General features: G+C 51.4%; 1 protein-coding gene across 2 annotated transcripts; it reads left to right on the top strand.

Annotated features, from left to right (window-relative positions):
• The first annotated feature begins 2,597 nt into the window (after positions 1-2,597).
• HAND1 (heart and neural crest derivatives expressed 1) lies at positions 2,598-5,198 on the top strand. 2 transcript variants are annotated; one of them, XM_004042874.5, is made up of 2 exons: positions 2,598-3,338; positions 4,893-5,198. In XM_004042874.5, exons 1-2 carry the CDS (start codon positions 2,796-2,798, stop codon positions 4,995-4,997), a joined length of 648 nt encoding a protein of 215 aa, XP_004042922.1. In that variant the 5' UTR covers positions 2,598-2,795; the 3' UTR covers positions 4,998-5,198. The 2 variants fall into 2 exon arrangements, with proteins under 2 accessions (XP_004042922.1, XP_018882063.1); XM_019026518.3 differs by having other exon boundaries at positions 2,729-3,338; positions 4,896-5,198.
• Positions 5,199-11,536: the final 6,338 nt, after the last annotated feature.

Raw genomic sequence — 11,536 nt, 5'->3', positions numbered from 1 at the left:
CTGTGTACTTGTGCACTGAAGGCTTAGTGGTGACACTGAGAATATACAAAATGTATGATGGGATTTTGGAAGTTTGTGTTGTGAATACAATTGCGGAGAATCTTAGGAAGATACAAGCTGGTTTTAATTGTAACAATGAGATTATGTGTAAAACCCTGCATTTGTGTAGTATTCAGAATTTATGTGTTTCTACCATATGACTTTGGTCTCTGTGCATGCCTGAGTGGAGGATTGGGAGCGGCTCCCAGGTGTAACACATCTGAAGCGTGATGAGTATGTACCCTGTGGGTGACAGAGAGACAATGTGTAAAATCCTAGGAATGCATGAATGCTGTGTGTACCGTGGTTCTGCGTATTACTGTGAGAATACACATACTTTTGGGCGTCTTATGAAGATACTGGCTTTTGTGTACGGCGGCAAGGTTTTGTGAGCCCTTGTGCATGAACCTGTGAATGTGTAATCTGAGGGCCTAGTGTGCCGCTCTGAGAGGCACTGTCGCAGATTGTACTTGGATTAGGACAAAGACTGGGCGTGTGTTGAGGATTGTGTTGAGGTCCTTCTCTCCACAGGGTAATTACTCTCTACCTGCGCTCTTTCTAGAATGCCTCCAGGCCAGGGAGTCCTGGGACCCCGCAGAGCCGCCGCAGCAGCGGGCGCCCAGCGCTCCCTCCCCGCGTGCCTCCGGCTCCGCGCTCTGCCCTACCCCAGCGCTGCTGGCGCCAGGCGCCGGGGAGAGCGGGGGGTTTCCAGCCCGCCTCGGGCAGGAAACCAGGACCTCCCTGCACCCCCGCCCCATGCACCTCCAGGGCCCACAGCCCTGCTGAGCTCCCACAGGTGGAACCAGCAGGCCCAGGCTTTTGTCTCCGTCACTCCTGTATTGTAACCCCCCACCCTTCATTCACTCTCTTGTCCAGGAGTGGAATTCCACTCATCCACGTCCTACCGGACCTCGAGAAAATCGCTCTTCTTCTCTGGGCTTCACGTTCCATATCTGTTCAAGGAGAGAATGGGCCTTTCTCCCTCTGCCTTTGGACTAGTAACTATGATAGGCACATAGTAGGCATCAATAAATAATTGTTGAATGAATGGGTGAATGATTTGCCTTCTAAAAAGAGCACTCACATAAACTTCTCCTTTCCCCCTCCCCTCGACTTTGCTTTGAAGAGAGGCACACTCCCTCTACCACACCGAGGGAGGGGGCGTTGAGCTGAGAAAGGTTGAGAGAATGAGGGACCCAGGTAGGTGGACATCAGCCAAGAAAGGAACCACAGCGGGAGGTAAGACCGAGACTCCCCAGCTTGAAGCGTCACCACTCCGGGATTCCCAGATTCCAACGCGAGCCTGGGGAAAGCCCCCAGTGGAGAGAGTCCGGCTGGCAGGGAATGGCCCTACCCCCGGGGTGAAATCTCGGAGGGTCGTGCAGCCGAGTCGCGCCTCTGCGCGGATGCGTGAGAGATGCCGGACGTCGCGTTTGCCTGTGCGAGCCTCGCGGATGCTGTGCAGTCTTGGTCCCCTCTGCGTGTGTCTACCGCCGAATGCTGGTGTCTCGAGGTGTGAGCTTCGGGGCCGGTGTCTTTAAAGAATCAAAGATTCTTAAGGAGTGATGATCTGGGTAGAGCGGCCCGACGTAGCCGCGCTCCCAGGTCTCGGTGCGAGTCCTGCGGACAGACCAGAGGAGACCTGCTGGCCAGATGCCCCGGGCCCAAGGCGGACGCCAGACTGTCTCTGCGCCAGCCGGGCTGGCCTTCGGAATGGATCAGGCACCCGGGAGGCCGGAGTGGATCTCAGACCCTCAAGCCGGGAACAAACCCGTCGATGCCCGTGGGCCTGGAGTCCGCCTCCTCCTTCCCGCCCCACCCCTACCCCTGCCTCCGAAAGGCTTCTTCGCTGGTCAGTAGCTGCGTGCCCGTCTGCCTGAGGCTGGGTCAGAATTGGAGGGCTGGTAACGACCCCGTGCACAAGCGGCTCCCAGTCTCTCCAGAAAGGGCCGATGACTAAGGGGTGGGGGTGGGGGTGGAGGGCTGGAAGGTGTTAGGGAAGAACGTTAGCGGCCTAACCTGTCTTCAGCAGCGCCCTCTCATGTTCTAGCTCTGACGCCGAGCAGAGCAGTTGGAGCTCGGGACTGGGAACTGCTGGAATTCCTATTTAGACTTCTAGACAGTCTAGAAACAAGAACCTTTCTTTCCCTGAGCCTCAGTTTCCTTGTCTGTAAAATCAAAAGGCGGGCTCTAGGTGTAGGCCTTCTTTTCGTTTGGTGATTCTGGATTCCTTTCCTTGGATCCGTGGGGAGGGGGTGGCAGCAACAGTCCAGGGCGTTGGCAGTCCTGTGCCTCAAGTACGTAGTCCCCGTGCCCGCCCCCTCAACACCCCCAGCAGCCCGCCCCCCTAAGCCCGCGGAGCAGGGAGCTGAGTGGGAGGGGCAGAGGCGGGGCCGGTTCCCAGTCCCTGCTGGCGGACTAGAGTGGCGCGGGCTGAGCGTAAAACCTGGGATAGCCACTCCCCCTTTTCCTTATCCCCGCCCCCCTGCCATTGGCTCCCGGGAGAGGTTGACATCAAAGCCGCGGTCTTATATAAGCCAGATCTGCAGGGGAGTCCGCAGAAGGGTTAACAGGTCTTTGGGCATAAACCGGCAAGAAGACAGTGGGCTGCGCGCCTCATTTTCAGCCTTGCCCGGACTCTCCCAAAGCCGGCGCCCGGTAGTGGCTCCAGAGCCCACAGGTGGCCCCCGGCAGTCTCTGGGGCGCATGGAGCGGCGTCAATAGGGCTGGCGGCGCGGGCCAGTAGCCGCTCCAACATGAACCTCGTGGGCAGCTACGCACACCATCACCACCATCACCACCCGCACCCTGCGCACCCCATGCTCCACGAACCCTTCCTCTTCGGTCCGGCCTCGCGCTGTCATCAGGAACGGCCCTACTTTCAGAGCTGGCTGCTGAGCCCGGCTGACGCTGCCCCGGACTTCCCTGCGGGCGGGCCGCCGCCCGCGGCCGCTGCAGCCGCCACCGCCTACGGTCCTGACGCCAGGCCTGGGCAGAGCCCCGGGCGGCTGGAGGCGCTTGGCGGCCGTCTTGGCCGGCGGAAAGGCTCAGGACCCAAGAAGGAGCGGAGACGCACGGAGAGCATTAACAGCGCATTCGCGGAGCTGCGCGAGTGCATCCCCAACGTGCCGGCCGACACCAAGCTCTCCAAGATCAAGACTCTGCGCCTAGCCACCAGCTACATCGCCTACCTGATGGACGTGCTGGCCAAGGATGCACAGTCTGGCGATCCCGAGGCCTTCAAGGCTGAACTAAAGAAGGCGGACGGCGGCCGTGAGAGCAAGCGGAAAAGGGAGCTGGTGAGTCCTGGGGCTTGCATGCTCCAGCCAAGGGTGCAGGAGCGGTGAGCACCCTCAGGCCATGCAGGTAGTCGAAGGAGGCTGCGTTGTCGTGTGTCCGATTTGGAAAGGTTGGGAAGAGTTCTGAGATGGTTGGTCACAGCGTGCGATCCTGTGCATGGAGGGAGGCAGATTCGTCATAGAATTCATTTGTAATACGGGAGAGTGTTTGTAATACTGAGTGAATAATCTGTTTGGAGCCTCGGACCCTCCAAAAATGCACACACCACAGATTTTGCTTCCAATTTGGAGAAGTCCTGATTCATTCCTGGGCTCTCCTGGGAGCCAGGTTAAGAATATGTGTTAAAGTTCTCTACTTTGAGTTTGAATTTATGTGCCCGGGCTCGGTTCCTGTTTTCAAAGGGCCTTTGCTGGACCGGCTAGTCTAGTTCCATCATTGTATAAATAGGGAAACTGAGGGCCCAGAGTGGGTCGGGGCAGGAAAAGCACCTATCTGAGGAGTCCGGGGTGGAGGTGAGGTAAAACAGATCGGGTCTTCTACTCAGTCCAGGGCGAGTTCTGGTTCTCCCCATGGACTGGTTCTGAGGACGACTTCAGTGGCTTTGCATGTAAATGAGAGCCACTTCTTTTAGCTTTGGAGAGCGCAGTCTCGTCTTGGCCTTCTGGATCCTCTCCGATTAGGGTGACACTTCCTGGCACTCGGTCTGGCTGTCCGGGGCTGGGGGCTTCTGAGCGCTGGGTTTTCAGGCTGGCCAATCAGTTTCTCTAGGTTGGGGGGCTTAAGGCCGTAGCGGAGTGGAGCCAGCTGAAGCGCCCCACCTGGTTTATCTAACCTGCGGGGGTCTGTGGTAAACTGACGAAAGCTCATCCAGGGACGAGGGAAAGACAAATAGGCATCGAGTCTCTAAACGGCTGCCCCGGACTGGGGATGGTGCAGGCCGGCTTCTTTCGAGGTGCGGCGCCTCGAAAGAAGTTGTTATTGGGCGGATCCCGGCCCCCACGCGTCGCCGCCTCCTTCAAGTAGCACCGCTTGGTTCCTGCTGAAAGAGCGGGAAGGAGGACGCTAGGCCAGCTCGACTCCCCGCTCTTTTACCTCCGTATCTGAGGCTCCCAGCTCCGGCTTAGGGGGCCCCAAGCCTGCATCCAAGCCCTGATGTTTAAACCAGGTTGGGAGGCTGGCGGAAGTGTGTGGGGTCAGCGAGAGCGGGAGAACCGTGGATTTCCACCCCTCCCTTCCAATATCCTGGGATCTCCCTTAGGTGTCCTAAAGCCAAATCAACGCGCGTCAGTTTCACCAGACGCAGAACATTTTCCTTACCAAACCTCCCGAAGCTGCCCAGCCCATCCCGGGTCCCAGGAACTCCACGCATAAAGGCAAATTTACGAGCCTGTTTGCCTATTTCGCAAACAGAAATCCGTCACTTATTTAAAGACTCCCAGTTACTGCTCCCGACACCTTCCCCTCCTCCTCATCTTACCCCATGCCGGGCGATCGGAGCAGAAAAATTAAAACTTGTCTCTCCCGCCTCTTTTCTTCTGTGTGTCCTTTGGCAGCAGCACCACGAAGGTTTTCCTCCTGCCCTGGGCCCAGTCGAGAAGAGGATTAAAGGACGCACCGGCTGGCCGCAGCAAGTCTGGGCGCTGGAGTTAAACCAGTGAGCCGAGGCCCGCGCCGAGGACCTGGCCAGGCCAGCCACTCCTGAAGCCCCGGGAGGAGAGGAAGGCAGCGGCGAACGCCAGGCTCTGGGCTCCGGCAACTGGTGCTACGCATCCCGCGGAGCTTCTGCTGAGCGCCGGCAGGTCGTCGGCTGCAACCACACACTTGGATCGCACGTGCAATGTCCTTTGATTTTTTTTTTTAAATACATTAAGAGAAAGAGAAATATATATATATCCACCCCCAGCCCAACCGAGGGCGGCCCTTGGCGGCAACATGCAAGAAGGAGGGACTGTCGAACCCAAGGGCTCAAAGACGCACTCTTCCACCCTTTTGGAGCGAATTTAGAACCTCAGCCCTATCCCCATTTCCCTATCTGGCTCTTTCTCTCTTGTCCCTCCATATGATCCGCCCCGAGGCCGTCTTCTCTAATTAAAATGCAATAAAGGAATCAATTCTTTTCTGCCTGAGAAAGAGAACCAGACGCAGGAAGATGAAAGGCTGCCCTTTGTTCTTCGAATCATGGTGGTTTTATTTTATTTTTCTTTTTGTCGCTGCACTTCCTGTTTAGTTCCAAGGGAAACACTTTCTCTCTTTCTCTGTCTCTCTCTTTTCTTCCTTCTTTTCCTTCCTTTTTGTTTCTATCTAAATAAAAGCTTTCCCTGTGTTGGAAAGTTTTTATGTATTTAAACTACCTACCATGCCTGTTGTGCTCAGGTGTTTGTTCATCCTGCCATCCCCAACCCTTTTCTACCTCAAGTCTGTGTGACCACTCACAGCCCCCCTCCCTTCGCCAAAGCAGTATCTATGCTCTTGATTAATAAAACATTTTCTGAAATCATCTGAAGCCTGTGTCATGTCTCAACCGGGGTCCCTCACCGACTCCCATGGCTTCTGCTAGGTGGAAAGCCTCTGTTCCTGCTCCTCTTCTTTTGAAAAACACGAAACCAAACTTGAAATCAAGGGAAGCGGGCAGATAAAGAATGTATTTCAAGAACAAAGAGCAAAGTTCTCTTTAGACTAGAACGGGAGGTGGGGATAACCTATGGGAACGGGGAAGAACAAAAACGGAAACGAATTAGTCTCAGAGGGCCTGGGCTCGGGTTTTTGTGCGTTGAGTATTCGTGCTTGTCTGGAGGTTAGTATGCCCGCTGGTGTCTGCAAAGAGTGGTTTGGAGGGTTTATTGGGAGGGAAGGGGGCCTAGCACACAGGTGAATCCTATCCCTGGGGCAGGGTAGCTCAGGAGAGGGGGTGTTGGTGGGGAATATGTTCATGTATGTGAAATTCTCAACATATAGATGTACACGTGACAGTGCAGCAACTCATACGGAGCCTGAGGCTGTGCAGGGGCCAACAAGGGTCTGCTTAGTACAGCTCCAAGCACACAGTAAGGACTTGACAAGTCACAGCAGCTATTATTATTTTATACCTGAGTAAAATAAGCTTGTGAGCGCTTATATGTTAAATTGAGGTATTTAGGTTTCTCTTTAGCAACGAAGCACTCGACCGAAGGTTGTGAGAGCATATGGATTTGTGCAAAGGGATGGGGTGTATGTGTGTATGCGTGCTCATTCGGGCACTTGTGCAGGAGAGCCAGTCTTTGTGTTCTCTCATGCGCACCCATGACTAGGTGTGGTGGGTATAAATTCGGTGCATTTGCCAAGGGTCTTGGATGCGTATTGGGCTAAACTGGGGCGGGCAAACGCAGTGGTTTATACTTCCAGGAATAATAATATACGAATACTTTGGTTGCGTGCAACTGTGTGCTAGGCACTGCGCTAAGCACTTCTGTGTCTCCCAACAGCTCCCATGGTTGCCCCACGGAGCGCACGCTCCGCAGCGCCTGAGGGTCTGCGGCGCTCACTGCGAAGGAGGAGGGGAGACCCGTGAGGCTGTCTTGGAACTTTCGCTCTGCGCACCTGGAGCCTGAGCGGTCGGCTTGGGAACAAGAAAGGAGACCTCAGGCAGCTCCGGGGCAGGGCCTCGCGGGGCACCAGGCGTGCCCCAGGCGCCTTGTCCCAGCGTCGGGGTGAATATGGGACCCCATTAGTCTTGGCTGTAAACACCGTAGCAGGGGCTGAGAGGCCACGCGGGCCTTTCCGGACGCGAAGGAGTTAATAAAAGGTGTTTTATGGGCGCTAGGAAACAGTGGGGGAGGTGTGAGCTTCTCTCTCCACTCTCGCCCCCCTACTTTTTTCTTTTTTCCCTCTCGCCACCCGCCGCCAGATCAAACAGGCCCGCGATTTAACTAGGGCAACACTTGGCGGTAATGAGCCCGTCCGACGCACCCCTTCCTCGGCCTCAGTACCCGGCCCGAGGCCCCAGGGCCCTTGGGGAGGAGCAGAGAGAAAAATCAAAGTTTCTTTCTTGTTGTTTTGTTTTTCTTTTCTTTACCTTCTTTCTTTCCGTTTCTTTCTGGGAGTCCGTTTAGAAATTCCGGCGCGCATGGAGAAACAGACTCAGGGAGCGAGCTGATCTAAGCCCCACAGCACGGAGGGAAGCTTATCTAGATTCGAACCCAGGACTCCAACTTCGCTCACACACAAACCTCTGGCTATACACAGGTCCCAGCTCCCAGGACTATTTTTAGCACCGTGAAGTATCCTAGGCACGGGAAGAATGCGCACCCTGGTCTAGCTTTCTTATAGCCGGGGAAAGAAGAGGGGGTGCTGAGGGGGACCCGCCAGCGGCCGCCAAAGCCAAGTCTGGCATAACCAGGCCTCTTCAGAAAACCCAATCCTGCTGGCCCCAAACCCTCTTTGGGAAGAGAGCCTTGGAGCCCTAAACTCGGTCTCAGAAACTTCCAGTCCCTGAACCCGGGAGCCGAGACGGAGCCGGCGCCCATTGAGAGGGTCAGCGGATAGTCCCCCACTCTCCCCACGCCTGACTCCAGCGGCCTCCCACGCCCACGCCACATCCCCAGCTCCCACCGCACAGCTGGAAAAGCCAAGCCCAGAGAACGGCTCGGAGCTGCCCCAGGTTTCACAAACCATTCTGTGCTGAGGGTCTGCAGACTAGGGGTCCAGCCCTTCTCGCTGCCACCCTGGCTCTCCAGGCTCCCATCCCTCCTTAGCCCTCCCTTCTTTGAAAACATCTTTAGAGCCTAACGTTTAGTTTCTTCTTCTCTGCCCAGGTTTCAACGAGGTTTGTCAGACACCTCAAATCAGCTGTGGCAGAAGCAGGGTCATTATTTATTATTTTTGAATTAAATACATCTTTTTTAAAAAATGGGAAAAATGGAATGGTTACCAACTTAAAAGTAAATTCCAGGAGTTTACTGCAAGGAAATATTGATGTTACAAAACGTAAACTATAAGACTATTCTATTAAAGAGTGAAACACGGGAAAGAACCTGATGTCCTATAATTACAGAACTGGCTCAATAAAGCCATCAGTACAAGTGGGTTACTATTCAGCCATTAGAAAAAATGTGGGAATTGACATGGAAATTGTTCACGATATATTAAGTGAGAAAACCTCCTCCCATATTACACCAAACACTGTCCATTGTGACCCTTTTCATGTAAAAATAAATAAATATTATTCGTGGAGAAAAATTGGAAGAATATACATCAAAACTTTCACACCTTTACCTCTGACTTGTGGGAATAAGGGTAATTTTGACTTTTCCTCTTGCTTAGCCATATTTTTCTTAAATGTCTTATAATGAATAAGTATTACTTTTGCAATAAAAATTAAGCTGCAATTTCCTCTGTTGCCAGCATACTTTCAATACACCATTTATTTAACATACATTTATTGTGTGCCCACCATGTGCTAGGCACTGTGGGCATAAATATAATGAAAAGATCCTAATAACGATCAATTAACATACAACAGAAAATATTTGTCCTGAAGAGTTTATTATTCCTCGTACACAGCAAATAGTCTTTTTTTTCTTACATTTAAAGTCTATTGATGAATGAAATAGTAACAGCTAACATTTATAAAGAAAAGTATTTAAACTCAGCATGCATTATTTCATATAAGCCTCGCAGGGTTCCGTGAGGTCAATATTGAGGGAGCTGAGGCGTAGAGAGGTGAAGGATTTTGTCCAAGGTCACATGGATGGCAGATAGGACTTGTATCAAAGTGCAAACATGGCTACCTCCAGAGACCTGTTTCCCCCGCATCTCGCATCTCCGAGCACCTCCAGGTGTGTGTGTGTGTGTGTGTGTGTGTGTGTGTGTGTGTGTGTGTGTGTATACATACGTATGTGCCCAAATACAGTTTCTCTCAGTCTGATCTTCCTTAGTCCCCAAAGTAAGGTAGAGAAAAAAAGAAGGAAGGAGTTATGTGAAAGGATCTGGGATTCAAATTCCAGCATTCTCCTGGAACCCTCTTCCCCTGTCAGGGCTCTGAGTGGATCCCATCTAGAAAATGAGGAAAAGGGTAGGCTCCAAGGTGGTTTCCTGTTAGTAACATTCTGATTCCAGGAATCTACTTTCTCCTGGTGAAGAATTCAGCACGTTATTCTTTGCAGTAGTCTCTGGTGTTTGCCTGGCACATTTACCTCACCCGGGTACTTCCACTTTTATAAGTGCATTTTCCTCCCCATAATCTGGAAGATAGCCAAGGCAGGAATGATGCTCCCCATGGACAGATGTGGGAAAGGCAAACCCAAGATAGTTGATGTGACCAGTTCAGGGTCACACAGCCAGTCAAAGGCTGAGCCCGGATTAGAAGGTGCGCCTCAAACCCAGGGTTCTTACGGAAAAGGCACTGGATACCTTCTGTCTATGCAACGAGCGGTTAACCTTATAGTCTTGCTAAATCTTCACAAAAGAAACGAAACTAAGAAATCAGCCAATCTCATTTTTAAATGAAGAGTGACTGAAGAGAAAAAATATGCACGTTCTGAAGTGTCTGAAACCAGCCTCCTGATTTAAACCTGATTTGTTAGAAACAAAATTTTTTCAGCTGAGAGAGTTTTTACAGCTGAGCTCTCCCAAACTCATAAAAAACTAGGTTTATATGGGAAATCGTGAAAGACTCTTAACTATAATACACAGCGTCTAATGTAAGCAGACGTAGACACTATATAAAGCTCCTACAAATGTTATTAAAACAAACAGAAATGCACATTTATCCCCACAAAATGGACAATGGAAAGCATCGGACTTTAGAGGAGTCCTGAAAGGCTTATGTTCACTGAAATGTGAACACACCCCATAACACTGAGACCTCAAAGGTCTTTACCCACCATCCAAGCATGTCCCTCATTTACAGAAGGAGAAACTGAGGCTCACAAAGGAGAGGGACTTGCCCAGCATCTCAGGGAAGTTGTGCTCTTCTTTTCCCTTTGTTTATTTAATACCTTCTACTTCTAGTGCAGGGAACAGAACAATACAAGGGCCAGGAGTCCCTGCACAAGTTACTGAACATTTCCCAATCTCAGTTTTCTTCACAAGTTACTGAACATTTCTCAACCTCAGTTTTCTTATCTACAAAATGAGAGCAATCATTCCCCCAACATCCTTGGGTCTGTGAGGATGGAAAGAGATAAGGCATGCAAAGCACTTAGCGTGTTGCCCATGGTAGAGCTATTTTTATTATTTTATTTAATCCTCATAACAGTCTTGTGAAGCACTGAGGGTTTCTTTTGGTTTGTTTGCTGGCTTTGGAGACTCAGGGCATATTTCCAACAGATGCAGAAGATTTCAGTGACTTTCTCAAGGACACACACCCAGTGAGCAAATTCCTGCTTCAAAGCCCTTGTAGTCCACATCATTAAGGTAACAGGGGGAAGGCAGCCTGTAGCCGTTGAATTTCTGAAACTGTTTCAGGCAGCACTGTACGGTACAACTATCATGCAAGCTATAAGTGCGAGTCACATAGGTAATTAAACATTTTCTAGTAGCCACAATAAAAACGAGAAGAGAAACAGGTGAAATTATTTTTAATAATGTATTTTGTTTAACTTAATATATCCAAAATAGAATTTCAACATGAATCCATCTAAAAATTATTAGTAAGATATTTTACATTCTTTTTTTTTCATACTAAGCCTTCAAAACCAGGGGCTTTTTTTTTTTTTTTTTTTAGTTGGAGTTTCACTTTTTTTGCCCAGGCTATAGTGCAGTGGTGCCGTCTCGGCTCACTGAAACCTCCGTCTCTCAGGTTCAAGCGATACTCCTGCCTCAGCCTCCCGAGTAGCTGGGATTACAGGTGCTGACCAATACACCTGGCTAACTTCTTGTATTTTTAGTAGAGATGGGGTTTCAGCTTGTCGGCTGGCTGGTCTCGAGCTCAAATGATCCTCCTACCTTAGCCTCCCAAAGTGCTGGGATTACAGGCGAGAGCCACCGTGCCTGGTCCAGGCACATAACTATTAAGTGGCAGGGCTGGGCTGCAGACCCAGACGCATTTGATTCGAAAACCTGCCCTTTCAGCCACTCAGTTCCGTGACTCCCAGAGACAGTAGGGGGACTATAGCTGGGCGGTAAGATGTGCAGTGCCTTTTTTGGAGTGTCCCACCTAGTTCCAGTTCCAAGTCTACTATGAGTCAGGTGACCTTGGTCCAGTCATCTCCTTGTGCCC

The sequence above is a fragment of the Gorilla gorilla genome, chromosome 4 (assembly GCF_029281585.2).
Source record: "Gorilla gorilla gorilla isolate KB3781 chromosome 4, NHGRI_mGorGor1-v2.1_pri, whole genome shotgun sequence".
NCBI classification, from domain to species: Eukaryota; Metazoa; Chordata; class Mammalia; order Primates; family Hominidae; genus Gorilla; species Gorilla gorilla.
Note: the sequence above shows the minus strand (reverse complement) of the source record. Positions and strands in the feature narration are given on the sequence as shown.

Excerpts from the sequence above, each read along its gene's own strand:
- HAND1 (XM_004042874.5), top strand. The coding sequence starts at position 2,796 with ATGAACCTCGTGGGCAGCTACGCACACCATCACCACCATCACCACCCG. Across the intron at positions 3,339-4,892 it reads GCAAGCGGAAAAGGGAGCTG|CAGCACCACGAAGGTTTTCC; the intron begins GTGAGTCCTGGG and ends GTCCTTTGGCAG.